Source organism: Mycetomoellerius zeteki, unplaced genomic scaffold (genome assembly GCF_001594055.1).
Source record: "Mycetomoellerius zeteki isolate Tzet28-1 unplaced genomic scaffold, Tzet1.0 scaffold223, whole genome shotgun sequence".
Classification (NCBI taxonomy): Eukaryota; Metazoa; Arthropoda; class Insecta; order Hymenoptera; family Formicidae; genus Mycetomoellerius; species Mycetomoellerius zeteki.
In genome coordinates this window covers 620909-634212 of record NW_017257198.1, presented here as the reverse complement: position 1 = coordinate 634212, position 13304 = coordinate 620909, and the positions used below count along the sequence as shown (strand labels likewise).

Sequence of the window (13304 nt, the reverse complement as noted above, 5' to 3'; positions counted from 1 at the left end):
TCTCTTTTCTGTCTCGAAGGCAGTAAACGGGTTTATAAGCTTCTCCCAAACGAAAATTACGTAAACTTCGCCCACATATACACGTACGCATAGATACATATATCTAAAAAAGTTTTTTGAAGGATAGTTAATTAATAAATAAATTTAGAAAAAATCAATTATTAATAAGTTTTCTTGCAAATAAATTTATTAAACCTTTTTTCCGTTGCTACACCATTTACAAATGTGTGTGTGTATGAAGATAGAAAAATTGTATAAAACTCGTATTTCATCTCGTTGATATTATTATAATAACTTAATATTGCCTGTAACAGTCAAAACTGTACAATTTACTTGGTCTCATAGATTGTGACAATAACGTGGAATGTGTGTTAGGCTCAGCCTTGGATTCACTTTCCACAATCGGGAAATGCTGCACTCGTCCACTGCTCCAAGCTATTGTTAAACAAATCCATGACAAAGATTTTTGAAAGAAGTTAATACAGTTTGGCACTTCTCCAGTAAATCCTTTAATAAGGCAGCTTGCTTGTGCTTCCACTATTCGCGATAAATGACTTAAGCTTGTTTTGACCAGAGCAATAACTGGACTATCCTGTTGGAGAAACAAATTAATACAAGATATTCCACAAGATATTTCATAAGATATTTATTTGTTTCTTCTATCTAAAGTTTGATCGCATATCTATTTTATTTTATAAACAAAAAATGCATAAAGCTAAATCTAAATATTTTTTTACAAACCTGGAAAAGAATAGCAAGATATTTTCCTGTTGGATCCCATTCCATAGAAACGATTCTACCTCCCACCGTGACATAATCATCATTATCCTCCGATGAGAAATTCACTTTTGTTAAATCAATTAGGCGCGTAGCTATTTTTATATCATTATTGTTTGCCTTTTTAACATCGAATATATTATCCTGCAGTGGCAATGAAAATATCGTAGAAGGATCTTCGGTAGTAGCAAAGAGTAACGTTAAATTAGGACCAAAACATGCAGTTGCTACACGACCCTGGGGTACAGTCCATTTTTCTGCATGCCATGGCGTCGGAACGCCAGTATTCCAAACTCTAAAATTAAATATTCGCTTCTTTATAACTGCATATCTAATTAAGTTTACTGTAAAAAAAGATATATATACAGATTTAAAAGTATTACCTGAAGATATTTCTGCATGAAGCAGAGAATAATCGCAAGCCACAAGTCGACCAACATGAAAAGCATATGCCACCTCCACCAATACGCTTTAGCGGAATTCCTTCCTCTTTAGAAACATCCCAGATTATTATATTTAAATCTGTTGGTGAGCAAGACGCCAACAAGTCACCCTAGAAAAAAAAAACACTTTACAATAGTATCTGGGGATAATAATTTCCATTATATTTAATTAATATAGACAGAGAAATAAAAGGATATATTACTTGTGGATGCCAAGCAACATTTGTGACGGGTGCATGATTTCTTTGATTCAAAAGTATCGCATGGCTAAGTAAATTACTAGCTGCTCCCAACTCTATTGTCCAAATTAATACTCCGGAGTAACAAGCCGCCGCTAATTCGCGGCCGGCATGAGGTCTCCAACTTAAACAGCAAACTGACTTTTGTGCGCTATGTCTCAATACTGGTACGCCTAATAGACCTTGCGAAAAAATACGAATTCTATCGTCTCTCATAGCCACAGCCAGGCGAGCACAATGTGGATGCCAGGATAGGCATCGTACCTATCATAAATGTTTATAAGCATTTCGAAAGTGCTCATATATATTCTCAAATATTAAATGATCCTACCAGTGATGTATGCCAATCCCGTGTAGCAACAATATCAGCAACAGATCCATTTCCCGATGTCGGCAACACGTCTCTGTGATATATTCCTCTGTCCATCAAATCCAATATCGAATTTAGTCTGAAATCATTAAATATTTTCTGTCACACAACGTAAAAATACATATTCTCTGGAGTTGACTTCAAAATCTATAATAGTTACAGATATAGTGAGTCTATCAGAGTCATTGAATTTATTAAAAGGCACTAATTAATTTCAAGGAACTAAAATAACAATTCATGTAAAAAAGAATTAATACTAAATATATTTTAATAAAAATAATCAAATTTACAAATGTAACATAAAGAAAATTGAATTGAGAAAAGATTTATAATTGCTCTAGTGAATTTTTTCTAAGAATTTTTTATATAATTTTTCAGAATTTATGAATAATTTTTTAGGAAATTTCTCAGATGTTTTATATAAATTGGAATACTTTTTAAAAATGTCGAGAAAGTTTACATCTTTTCTAAAATTCATCGTATTTATGAATTCTGAAATGTTCTATGATTTTTAAGATTTTTTATTTTATAATTTCTAATAAAACCTTACAAAATATAAAAAAGTTTGATATTTTTTCAGAAAAATTATAGACTAAGAAATTTTAGAAATCCTATAATATTTCAAAATACATACATAAAAAATTTTAAGAAAAAATGTAGACTTCAATATTTCTGGAAAATGTCCAACTCTCATAAGAATTCTGAGAAAAATTTTCACCAGATTGAGTAAATCTAATAGATCCACATCAATTCTGAAGAATTGAGTCCAGGAATGCAATGAAGACTGAGATACTATACCTTGTTGCAATCCAATGCACAACATTTGTGATCTGTTCTGGATCTGCAGCAGCAGCAAAGCGAATAGCCTCAGACAATCCTCTTTCTCTCCATACATTGGCAATCTTTTTAAAGATGCTGTCGTGAACAGGAAGAAACAATTCGCCGACACTGATTGTACGTGCGGTCTCACGGGTCGCTAGGATCTCCTGCGTGATAGAAACCTCAGGATAGTCACGCAGGTACTTGGCGAAGGGTTGCATCTCGTCCTGCAGTGCATCGTAGGTACAATAATGGACGACGCCCTCGATCAAGCCGACGGCGGCCACATCACCAAAGGCAGGGCCTTCGAAATCGTGAAGCGACAGTATCTTGAGCATATTCCTCTCCTGTCAGTCGCCACCGCGACCTAACCTATACGTTTAACCTGTACGCAAAACAAGTAATAATTACTTATTTAGAACCTTGTTTTTCCAATTATTTACATAAACATACTATGGCATAAATAGGGACGATTTTTTCGTTACCGCGAAAAATGTAACACCTTAAATATAGAGATCTTGAAATATTTGTTCATCTTTAACCTCACATGGCGCACGTAACCTATCTTTGATAGAGCGGCCAAAGTAGATAACTAAATGATTTAACTTAATGCTCTACACGAGAAATGTATCTATAATTTAATTTTAGTCACATGACATATTTTTTTTTCAGTCATAAAAACTGTCCGCGAAAAACGAAAGTATTACAAGTTTATGTTTATAAACTCGACAGGTATCGCTTAACTGTCACTTTATATCCAACGATATTAGATAATAATTCTAGTCGTATTTGACTCCAATAAATTATACGTTATACTTATAACACGTTAAAAAAAAGGGAAAAAAATAAATTCAATATTTCAACGTAAAAGAACACTAACGATAAGCTGCACTAATTCATCGGTCCTTATTGCCTCTTTTCTCGGAAACAATGCACAAGTTAGACGTAAAATCCGTTTAACTTGGCTGAAATTCAAGTGGAAATTATATATTATGTTCACATATTTCGTTCACACGTGCGTGAAACAGCGCGCCTCAAATAAACCAGAGTAAATGACCTGAAGATAGTCGAGTATCGAGACTGGTCGAGAACGGCAGAATGCAGTGACGGCGAGAAGCGCGAGAAACTTCAGAAACTTGAAGGGAGCCGCGAATCGCTGCGATTGCCGCGATCAGCCGGAAAAAATGGCGCGTCGTTGTTTACGTCGGTTGCCATGGCAACAGCCAATCGCGACGCGTGGTGACGGGGACGCATGCGCGTCGCGCGCGAGGCGAGCGGTTCGAATCTCCGTGGGGGTCGCGGACTGTGGAGTTACGATCGGTTTAGATTCGGTGCTTGGAATGCTACAAGATTCACCGCGAAGACTCGTTTCACGAACGACATTGCGAGGCGGACGCGACGCAGCTGTACCGCGATTCGTATCCGCTCGAAGATCCCATCGAGGAATCGAAACAACCGGCACTGCGGCGGCGCGTACAGGTTACGCGAGGCACACCTCCACCTTTTGCACCCGTTTTGCTAGCGACCGCCTGTCCCTCTCGTCTCGCCGAGCGAATTGGAGCGAACGTCAGGTAATGTTGCTGGGAATTCTCCTAAATTGTTTACGTTTAGAACGAGTAAATATATATTCGAGCGTTGATAAGACAGAACGCGAAGATTTTAAGTGCAAAAAATATAAACAACGCGAACAGATCTACGTAGGGTGCTTTTCGTTTAATGACACAAGTATCGTTTTATCTTTGTTATTCACTGAATAAAATTATTCAGTGAAGAAAGACAGAACGATGCTATCGACTCGTATCACCAAACGGAAAGCATCCATCGTATCTCTCTCTCTGTACGTAGAAGGTACAACTGGGTGCAGCAAAACGCGGTCGAGAGGAACAGTTTGGAGCAGTCTATCGGCTCGTCACGGCGACGGTCGCTCTGGAGGAGGGAGAACCTTCGTGAAGAAGAGAGAGGGAGTGAGGAAGAACGGTGCGAGGTGGGTGGTGGAGCATCGGCAAGGGTGAAGTGGGGTGAGGTGAGGTCCGCAGTGTGCGGTCGCTGTTCGGGCGGCGTGGATTACATATTAGAATTGCTCGCGTAACGATAGAGAGACAGGGGAACTTTGCCATTTCGCGAAAGCGATATTTTGCGCCGTTATATATTTTATCACATCATCGAGTCGAACGAACGAACGAACGAGGTGATTGTCAAGATTCGTAGGACCGTGGGCCTTTTTAACCCTCCCCCTCCCCCACCCCCTGGTCCTCCCTCCAACGATCGACGAGCGAGCGAGCGACGGCGATCCTCGCGATGCTACCGACGAGGTAGTGCGCGAACCGTGTCCAAGAGAATGTATCGCGCGATGACGATCGCGGGGCACCGAGGGCTATTAATGTCCTAAAAGGGAGGAAGAGGAAGAAACGAACGGCGGATCGAACGAAGAAAATCATCGCGGCGCAGGACGAGACGCAGAGCGAAAGAAGAAGAGGTGGTAGCGACCGGTGGTGGTAGTGGAGGTGCGGGCGACCGCGAGAGATGGGCAAGAAGGGTTCCAAGCGGAAGACCCGATGGAGAACGCTGAGCATCGGTGGTGAGTAATATTTCTACCTTCCGTCCGTGTTTTCTTCACTCTTCGTACGTGAAGATTGCACGTTTAGTCTCCGTCTTCTCGTTCGTTCCAGTGGACGGTGCTCCGCTTCCTCGCGTAATCTCGCGGAACGCTTTCCTCCTCGCGAAACGTGCGACCGGTCATCGATCAACGGCGCGCGCGCGCGCGCGAGAGAGAGAGAGAGAGAGAGAGGAGGGAGGAGAGGGAAAGAAAAAGGAGAGAACGTTATCGCGTTATCGCGGAGATTCCCTGGGTCTCTTCTCTTCCTCCTCTTCTGTCGTTTTCAGGGTGCCGATCATGTAGTTTATTCCCTACGGCGGAAACGTGAAAAGTGAACAATTTCTTATAAAGTCTGAGATACAATTGAAAAGCACGGACAATGGGACAGCGGGTCGATCATGTAATGTAAGTCTTTCTCTAGACGGAAACGTGGAAAATAGTGAAAATTTCTTTTTGTATGTGTGTGTGTGTATATACATGCATAAAAATTTTCACTTTTCACGCTCCAGAGAAGTTACGTGATCGATACCCAGGGAATAACAGAGATTCCAACCTCTATATTAGAATAAACGATTTCTATTAGGTTGAATAATACTAATACTGTATTATTCCTTGTTTCTATATATATATATTGCCTGTGTTTTGTTATTGTGTCTCAGGGGGTCGATTATGTATCTTGGTATGAGGCGAAAATGACAAAAGAGAGCAAAATTTACTAGATGTAGATCGATGAAATTACAAATATCCTAATGAATTTATTCACTTTTGTAATTTTCCACCTCGTTTCGAGATATACAATCGACCTCCAGGAGGTCAATTGTGTATCTTGAGATACCTGGAAGTCGATTGTGTACCTTGAAACGAGATGAAATTGACAAAAATGAACAAAATTCACTAAGTTGATCAACGAAGTTATAAATATTCTACCGAATTTGCTCACTTCTATAATTTTCCACCTCGTTTCGAAATACACAATTGACCTCCAGGCTTAACTTCAATGGTAAAGAAAAATTTTTATTTCAAAAGAAATTACATGATCGCTTCCTAGATTCGTTTTTCGTCTTACGTTTCTTCCACCTTCCTCTTTGAGGGCGAGTCAAGCCCTTGAAGAGGAGAGGGAAAATAAGAACGACGGACTTGCTATTCTTGTAAACAATAAGCCGAGAGCGTGATGAGAATTTCATGATCGTGCCGCGTGAATCGGTCTCCTCGGTCGATCGTAGTAAAGTTCCTGTAAGTAGAATATTTCTTGTAAGAACGCTAGATCGTAAGTGAACGATCATGCTACTCCGAAGAGCGACAAAATGCGCCTTGTCCCTTCGTAGTTTCATCTCGTCCTCATCCTGATGCGGAACGTCCGAGAAATCTCTTTCTGGGCTGGATGTTCTCGCTGACCATGAGATTGCGAAACCAAATTGCCCTTCTCCTTTCCCTTCATGTCTGTGTAGTCTCCGTGTAAAAAGGAGAAAAAAATGAACGTCGCGACTGTAGAATAACAAACAAGGACATTAGTCTCTAGAACGGGGAACGAGGACTCTGTACTACGCGACTCGCGTACGTTCCCGATCGTGACAATGTGTCTGTTTATTTAATCTAGTTACTCGAATGGTGGAAACTCTTTTTTTCGAGAAATTCAAATTGAACTGAATTTGCTTGATGCGATGTCGAATCTTCGACTCGTGAAAGCACCGGATAGAGGATTCTATGATCGCGACGATTATCTAATCGCGAGACTCCCTCTCGAGAAGTCACAGCTTCTTGGAAAACCAGCGTGAATTCTAGTTCTTACTGTTTATTCCTAAAGCCTTGTGTCCGCGATGTTAGAAATAGTTCAAGGACGAAGAAATAATTGACCAATCGCATTGTATCCAGTAAGAAATAAAAATTTCCAATATCATGGCTAAAGCTTAAGACTGAACTTTTGACTTGCAAAAGCAACATTGTGGCTGCATTGAGAAAAATTTCTGGTTGAAAATGAACGAACCAAAAGATTCTGATTATGTTAATTAGAATTGTGGTTACCTCAACTACAATTATAATAGATTTAATCAGAAATTTTTGTTTGCTTATTTTCAACCGTAATTTCAATTAGTGCAACCATACTCTTTTTCGTGCAACCATTTATTGGAACGAAGATTATTCCTATTATTTCTATTATTATATATATTTCTATCATTACTCTCACGAAAGATCATACGCATGTTCGAAGTAATCGAAGGTAATCGAAGATTTACCTTTTAAAAAAAAGAGTTTAAACTCGCGCTTTGTTTGCATACATTTATAAGACCCGGTTCGATTAACATTAGTTATGTCTATTTCTACCAATGTAAATTAATCTCAACCTCGATTTTACTTACTTTTTAGCATAACAATAATAACCAATTCAAGGCTAATAAGTCAGCGTGGAAGAGGATGCGCAATATTAATGTGGAATAATGACTTAACTTCATTTTTTGTGATGTTTCCTTTATTCAAAGTATTGATAATCAACACTTTGAGTAAAGAAGACATCACAAAAAATAGAGTTAAGTCATCATTCTACATTAATATTATGCACCATCTATCGCGCTGACTATTATTAGCCTTGAATTGATTATTATTGTTATTTTAAAAAATGAGAATCCTGCTAAAATATTCTTTTGTTTGTTTTTTAGCTTTTTCTAAATCTTAGAAAAAGATACAAAGTTAAAATGAGATTGAAGGTAATCTAAATTGATAATTAAAATGAACATTATAAATTAATCACAGTCAACTGGATTATCTATAATATCTTTATTATAGTGAGTACGGTCTGAATGGAAAGAGGATAAATAAATAATCAGTTGAACACGGTAAGAATTAATCAACGTCAACAGAATTAATTTCAACCATAACAATAGATCTCTCGAATCGTGTCTCTGTCGTCCGATTTCACGTGAAAAGTCGAAGGTTTTTCAAGAAACTCGACGCGAGACATTCAGAGTGTTGATCGTTATCAACAGCTAAACTTTCTGAAAACAAAGAAAGAAGATTCCGAATTTACACGACTCGGAGGTCTTCACACGTACATGCCTAACTGCAACAATAAGTGTCCATCTCGGAATCTTGCGCGAAGAATCGGAGCTTTACGAGGAAACTCGCGAAGCGTTATCGTAAGTTATCCAATTTGTTCATTCTGTCATAATGTCGAGTCTCCGGAAAGACTTTAATCGCGGCGATTTCCGAATCTCGCGCGAAGAACTGGAGCTTTTTCGAGCGAAGAAAGAGTTAAAAGCTCGAGACGTTCGAGTCATTTACTAAAGCGACAACTAAAATTCTTCTTTTCTAAATTCTTTCCACGACGGTCGAGGGAATTTCCGTCGAGAAGTTGCCCGAACCTTTCGGGGGAAATTCGATACGGTATTAGCTGTTACCGATTTCACCCTCGGGGCGAGTTTACTGAGCGTTTTGGTTGTCTTACAACCTCGTGATGTTATACGTTAACACTCAGATATTACAGGAGCAGTGGTAACTCAATCTCTTGAATAAAATAACATTTTGTTATTTTTAACTTCCATTTATGTCAAAATGTAATTCAATCCAATTTCTGTGGTTTGTTCCAAGGTAAACATCGTCCATATATACATATTAACATATATATTTAGTAAATAATAAATTAAATTGGAATCAAATTTAATACATTTTCTTGAGTTAAATTGTTTAGTCCATTGTTTTAGTCAAAACATGGTTCAGTTAACGATATATTGGATAGGAGTAATGACGACCTAATAGAAATGATTAAAAATAACTCAAATTGATTATAATTTGACTTTATAAATTTAACAGTGAATAATATATGGCTGTGTTCAGCAGAGAAAACAGCTTTGCAATTATTGTGAAGCCTACGGTGCATTTTTTCCTGCTAGATTGTTTGCATTTTAAATTATTAGAACTGCCATGCATACATTATTACACGGAATTTTTTTTGAAATTTACCCTGAAAATATGGTAGTTGTGGTACAATACAATATTTTAAAGATTTTTACTATGCACTTCAGTAAAATTAATCAAACTTATTTTATACTTTATTGTAGTTTTATCAATGAATGAGAGAGATTTACATTAAAATTTTTCGAAATACAATATTGTCCCATGACTATCATATTTTCAGGGTAAACTCTAAGAAAAAATTCTCTCCGTGTAGAATTCCATACAGAACATAAAATTTCTATTAATTTATTAAAATGCAAACAATCCATAAGCTTTATAAGACTTAAGATTTTTTAATATGATCGATTTATATATTTAAATTCAGTGAGGAGCTAAGGGCAAGACCAATTAACTTAAAAAAATTTTACAATAGTTGCAAAGCTGATTTTTCTGATGAAGCAGCCCATAATGAGCGCAATTCATGATCTGCAATTTACTCGTATAAAAGCGCCTGCAGACATGGCCGATGTACATCAATTTTACGCGCATTCACTAAATATTGGTTTGCTTTCATATGGTAATTATATATGCATATCACGTGTGTGTATATTTACTAATGTTGGTGTACATTGGCCATATTATCTGAAATTGCCCTGAAAATCTTCATTAAAAAAAAATAATGTTATATTAAAGGCATTATTTTAATTGAAAATAATTTTGTTAATTCATAATATTGTTAATGAAACAAATACATTATGCTCTTGTTTTAATAAATTTTTATTTATTTCATTAATATTGTATGTGAGTTAACAAGATTATTTTTTAATGAAAATAATGTTGATATTAACAGCATTATTTTATACCATTATTTTATTTCAGTCTTGAAATTCATTGTTTGTCGATGTGGTCCTTTCACATTATGTACAATATACGATTCATCATTCTGATTTACAATTATTCACGATTATCTATCCATTTAGATTCCATGGAAAGTTAATTACCATAACGAAAAGCTTATTATAATAATTAATCCAATTTTCCAGTCGTTTTAGCAGTTCATTAGTATAATTATTGTAGTTGTCTTATTATACATATCGTTTATTTCCTAAGACAACGAGATAACTAAAAAATTATTATTTCTTAGTTAATTGCAGAAAAAGAAACGTAGATAAAAAAGAACATACTTTTATTGCTCTGTAATCTGCGATTATTACACTGGCATTAAAATGGCATTTTAAGATTAATATTCACCGATTTTAATGATTCAAAACGTTCGGACTCATTTTCTACAAACTTTATTTTGCCGCTGTTGTAGCAAATGAGTGATATGAATAAACACGAATCTTATCGCACAAAGTAGATAGCATTATGTACGAATCAACATGAATCGACTGTTTGTAATGATTCGCGCCCCTTGATTTCATTAAAAAATCTCGTCAGCAGATCGATTTTATCAATAATCAGCGAATTTGATGAATTTAAATTTGCTCATTCGTTCATGAATCTCATACGAGTAGAGAACTGCGAATCGTGAATCACCTACGAATCATAGTCTGGCACAAGCTTTACGGGAAGAAGCGTAATACTCCGACCCGTACCACCGATGCATCGATCCGCCACCCTCTACCTAACTCTTTCCTCCTCCGTTCATGTCGTACCTACTTACCCGCTTAGGCGTACAGCACGCGGAAAGATCGACTCTACGATGCGCAACCTTCCTTCGTTCATGTTGGATGTTTCTTTCTTCTGGACGAGAGCTAAGGCAATATTTACTCCATTTGTTGGTTTATCCTTGGCTAATTACTGCTGAGTCGTGCTTTGATTTTCCGTTCTATTAATCGCGTGGAATATTTAAGAAAAAAAAAAAGAAAATGTTAGTATATTTATATGGAAATAACGATTTTGCTGAAGTACTTAAAAATGTAAGTAGATAGAGATCTGAAAATAATTTTAGACCATTAAAATAATTATGCATAAGAAAAATCAAGCATATGAGCAATGTTTCAAAAAATTTTCAGCAACTAGTTTGAGCGTCTTATATAATTATTTTGTTGATCCAACAAAATTATTTTCAAATCTGTTTATCTAACTAAATTTTCAGATACTTCAGCAAATCGTTTTTTTCATGTATAGTTATTTTTTATTGACATAGAGTAGTAGTTTCATACAGAAAAATATGTATTGTACGCAAATAATAATTGCTTGTTTCAAATATCTCAAAAGTTCATATATCCATGTAAGGATATACAGAATGATCGAGATGTATATAATATATTCGAGAAAAAAAAGCGAGAGTTGGAGATAAAGAAGATAAAAGAATCCCGGTGATCAATGGCTAAGATATTCTCTGTGTTTCATTTTTGCGCGAGGTGAACATGTTTATGTCTTTTTCCTTCGATATTTTTTAGACATACCTATTCTGCGAGCACGTGAACAGAGTCAAAGAATTTGTGCGTCTTTACATAAATATAAACAGTCCTGTAATGTTGTACGCGTGCTCTCAATATGCTCTGATTTTTCTTCTTATGTTAAATGAGTACATGGACCTTTTACAACTGATTGCATATCAACTTCACGAAGATTACATGACGAAGAAGACTCGCACAATTTTAATAGTGACATATTTACGACATACATAACTGCACAGATAATGCCTATCAAAAATATACTCTGACTTCAGTTAATTATCACAGACGCTGTATGTTATCAGGATCTCGTATTTGATGTTGAAAAATAACCTAAATTTTTTATCGATTGCGAGGTCGCAGTTCGTATACATTTTGTCAGTGGCCATATAAAAAATATCGCCACTGAAATGTGAGATTCGCACCAGTCATTTTTCAGTTATCTTCTGGGAAGCTTGTCCATATATTCTCATGTTACGCAGTTGAAAAATTGTGTTAAATTTAACACGTTTCGCTTGTCTCAAACGGTCCATTCAAATTTTTGTATTTATTTAACCCAAGATGAACAGTGTGTTAAAAAGTAACATAAATATTACGTAAAAAAATTAACACAATAAATGTAATTCTGTCATAATTTGTAAGCAAACTATGGAAACATATTTATACATTAATAATTAACATTGGTGTATTAAATTAATACATTTTATTCATTTATCTTAGAATTTACGTTTTAAAATACATTATCTTTATGATATTTGTTCACTTATAAATTTTGTTATTTTAACATTAAAAAATGTTGAATATCAATTTAACACAAAATATTCAAATGACATAATCACATTATGTTAAATTAACAATTGATTATGTTCAAAATTCAACACAAAATTTTAACAAAGACTTGAATGAACTTATTTTAATACAATACAAAAATGTTTTTTACTGCATACGTACTACAATATCCTTTATAATTATTTACAACACGTAAAACTTTTTATTCAGAGAGATTTAAATCATGAGAGATTTAAATCGTCTTCTGTCTTTTCTACATGGAAATAATGATATATTAACAGCATTAGCATTTTCTAATTGAAAATGATCTTATTATTTGAATGATAGTAATTTATTAATGAACAAATATACGCTCTTGTTTTAATAAAATATTTGTTTCATTGCATTAACGTGATTATTTCTGCAGTTTAATTGAAAATAAAACTGTTATTGCAAACGCTGTTAATATATCATTTTTGTTCTGTGTATGATTGTAGCTTAAGCATAAATTCTAACTTATACATTGTAGTCCGGACGTGGAATAATTAATTTTAGAGTACGCAAATTTCATCTAACTTGTACATTAAAGTCCGTACGTAGGAAATTAGTTTTTTAGTACGCAAATTCCTTTTAGCTTGTACATTAAACTCTGTACGCAGGAAATTAGTTTTTGAATACACAAATATTCCTTTTAACTTATACGTTAAAGTTTGTATGTGTGAAAACTAGTTTTTAAATGCAGAAATTCCTTTTATCTTTACATTAAAATTTGTATGCAGGAAATTTAACTTTTGAGTATACAACAAAAAATGGGATCAACCACTCTGCAAGTAATGCCAGAAAACATGTTATAATAAATGAATACTTCAGAGAAGATAAATGACCCGCTGTGATGCTGAAACGTAACAAAATGCACCGATATGATTACTCTCTCTCTTCATAGAATAGGTATTTTCAGAAATCAACTATATTTCGAGACTGATCTCAAATATAAGCAAT

General features: G+C 35.5%; 2 protein-coding genes across 2 annotated transcripts in view; one reads left to right on the top strand and one right to left on the bottom strand.

The window, feature by feature from the left end:
- Positions 1-207: 207 nt before the first annotated feature.
- Positions 208-3719, bottom strand: LOC108723108 (aladin). Its single transcript, XM_018448603.1, has 7 exons — positions 3529-3719; positions 2628-3033; positions 1791-1908; positions 1424-1723; positions 1161-1330; positions 742-1072; positions 208-592 (listed from the first exon to the last, which is right to left on the bottom strand). The coding sequence occupies exons 2-7, from the start codon at positions 2984-2986 to the stop codon at positions 296-298; spliced, it is 1575 nt and encodes a 524-aa protein (XP_018304105.1). The 5' UTR covers positions 2987-3033; positions 3529-3719; the 3' UTR covers positions 208-295.
- Positions 3720-4570: 851 nt separating this feature from the next.
- The window catches only part of LOC108723151 (uncharacterized), a 40384-nt gene continuing 31650 nt past the window's right edge, over positions 4571-13304 (top strand). The window contains exon 1 of the mRNA XM_018448677.1: positions 4571-5226. Coding sequence (XP_018304179.1) covers positions 5172-5226 — 55 coding nt within the window. The 5' untranslated portion in view covers positions 4571-5171. The remainder of the gene's footprint in view (positions 5227-13304) is intronic.